Source organism: Fulmarus glacialis, unplaced genomic scaffold (genome assembly GCF_000690835.1).
Source record: "Fulmarus glacialis isolate BGI_N327 unplaced genomic scaffold, ASM69083v1 scaffold13494, whole genome shotgun sequence".
NCBI lineage: Eukaryota > Metazoa > Chordata > Aves > Procellariiformes > Procellariidae > Fulmarus > Fulmarus glacialis.
The window spans coordinates 1-2,637 of NW_009207481.1; the positions used below are offsets into that span (position 1 = coordinate 1).

General features: G+C 44.7%; 1 protein-coding gene across 1 annotated transcript in view; it reads left to right on the plus strand.

Annotated features, from left to right (window-relative positions):
- The first annotated feature begins 358 nt into the window (after window positions 1–358).
- ADAMTS13 (ADAM metallopeptidase with thrombospondin type 1 motif, 13) overlaps window positions 359–2,637 on the plus strand; it is a 19,929-nt gene continuing 17,650 nt past the window's right edge. The window contains exons 1-4 of the mRNA XM_009576132.1: window positions 359–433; window positions 745–811; window positions 1,637–1,920; window positions 2,120–2,273. Of these exons, the coding sequence (XP_009574427.1) occupies window positions 359–433; window positions 745–811; window positions 1,637–1,920; window positions 2,120–2,273 (580 nt within the window). The remainder of the gene's footprint in view (window positions 434–744; window positions 812–1,636; window positions 1,921–2,119; window positions 2,274–2,637) is intronic.

The window sequence follows — 2,637 nt, forward strand, 5'->3', positions numbered from 1 at the left end:
CGGAGGCGTGGGGCCTGTCAGGGCAGAGGGTGAACGGCACGGAGCCCCTTTCCCCCAGCGAATTGCCCCTTGTGTGTTTGGCTGCTAAGACTGGCTCAAAGCTCGTTATTGCCGCGCTCTTTGGCTGCAGTAAAGTTGCAAACATTGCGCAAAACCTCCCTCCCTCCAGCTGTTCCTGTAAAGCCTCCGGCTGCAGGCCGTTCCCCCCGACTGCCCCTCTCTGCAGAGGATCAGCTCCCCTGTTTGTTTAAACCCTGCACTCTTCCCTTCCGCTCCACGTGATGCCTTGAGCCAAACATCGTCTTAATCATCCCTGGGCTGGCGCTGACTCCGCAGCGCTGGTTGCAACTCCTCCAGCATGATCGTCAGCTTGACGATCCGGGCGCTCGTGATGCTCCCTTTGGGGTTCTGCTGGCCGTCGGCTTTCCAAGAGGTGAGTTTGACCTCCAGAAAATGCAGTTTCCAGGAAGCCTTTTAAATTTCTAGGAAAAAAAAGATGAGACAACACGACATGTTCTAAGCCAAAATCCATCAAACCTCACTAATCAAGAAGATAAAGCTGTTTCCTCTGGGTGGCTGTTGTGCAGCCCATGCTTAGTGCAAAATAAAGCCATGAGAACTTGGCATCGGTACTCGTTGAGTTGTTCGCTGGCGTTCCTTCCAGGTTAGGTTCAGTTAAGCGATAGTCTTGTATCCATTTGTTTTTCTTAAAAAAATGTAAAGCTATTCTTCTTCTTCTTGCAGAAATTTCTCGGCGCTTTGGATGCGGAAGATGTTTTCTCTTATTTTGGAACCAGCTCAGTGTCTGATGGTATGCAGGGCTCCTTCCTTCTTCATTTTGGAACACATCTGTCAGTTTATTTCTAATCCCGTACATTTGATAACGCTAAAAACACTTATTAACGAACCCTGATCTGACAAGCATTTAGCATTTCTGAGTCACATTACTCAGTGAGGCAATCCATGTTTCAGTGTGAAAGCGGTTGAAGAACTGGGTCAGTATTTAAAATCTGCTGAAGGAGATATGATAAATCTTTTTCACATTTCTGCTGCAGCCCTCATTCTCTGTATTGGTATTTTTCTATGAGATTAACAGATCCAGGTCTTCTGAGTGGGAAGCTTTAGACTAAGAATAGTTTTAAATGCACTTGTTAAATGAACACATGGAGAGACTAGTGTTCCAGGTCTGGATTGATGATAGTTCAGAGTAACTGTATGTTTTGAACTCTCAAATCCTTAAAGGAAAGGTATTGTCCACTTGTGAGTTCACCTAGTGCTCATCCCAGTGTCTCTGTCGGGATTATGATAATTCTCACTCAGTAATACTTAACATCTGAGGAAGTAAAACTGTCTCAGCCTTTGTCAAATGAACTGTTCTCCTTATTGAGAGAGCAAAAGCGTAGATAAATCAGGAGCCAGTTTCAGAGCTGTTGTCTGTTCCCAATCAGATTATCCTCACTTTGGAATACGTGAAAGCACAGAAGTTCTTTGACTGTTGACATGATGACCCTGAAAAGCCACAGTTATCATTGGGAGAGTATTTTTTCCTAGGGAGGTAGATCGTGACATTGTTTTCTGTGTATCATCATTTCTCATAACTGTTCCCCTTGTTCTGGTCTTGTTTCATTTCTTTCAGTACCTGAGTTTGTTATTGCTGAGCCAACTTGCCCTTGTAAAGAAGAACAGATTGGGCTGATGCCCTGTCAGATTCAACACTGCTCCATTGAGGCCTGGGGAGAACTCTACGCCTTTGAATTTCTAGAGGACCATGCCCTCCTTTCCTCTTCCTTTGTGAGCCATCAAGTGGTGAACTCTTCCTTTAGCTTACTGAAGCGATTCTCAGGCAACTGCTTTGCAGGTGGAAATCCACTGCAGCCTCCCGGGGCTAAGTGTAGAGTCACTTACTGTGAAGGGCAGCTGGTGAGTATGCGGTGAACTTATTCTTACAAGCGTTTACAGCCTTTTTGGGTTTGCAGCTTGATGCCCCAAACATGTGTGAACCATCCATTTAATAAATCCAAGCGTTACAAAGGAGAAACAGGAAGGATGTGGCACACAGTTCTCCGTTGATAGCATATGTCTTTAGAATAACTCAGAGATGGAATTTCATCTCCTTTAGCAAGGAGTCGTCATTGCAGATGAGGAAAATATTCATATCAGGCCTATCAGAAGCAAAGATGTGGCCCTGCTGAAGGACCTCGGCTTCTCCAGACCCCACATTCTCTTCAGAAGTGCCGCAAGAGAGGCAAATACAGCAAGAGGTAACGTGCATGGAGAGGAAGCCGTGCTTGTTCTGCTTGGAAAAGCTGTCTCCTGGTAGTGGGGTTGCTTGCATGAGCTCAGAGGAAAAAATTGTATCTACAAATATATGAGTATACTTGATAGACATTTCTCACCTCATTCAGGTGTAAATAGTGTGTTTTCATTTAGGTATTTGTTATTTTGATAGCATAAGCGTGTTATTAAGGATGCTGGCAGGTCAAAGAAAACAACAGAAGTGGGAAACCTGAGCAAGCAATTGGAGGAATGGTCTTCCAGCTGGATTATTCTAGTCTTTCAGGAAAAGGGAGTGGATCTGTAAGAACCTTTATGTTGTCTTGCATTTTAAACTCCCTGTGTCCCTTTGTGCTGTTCAGC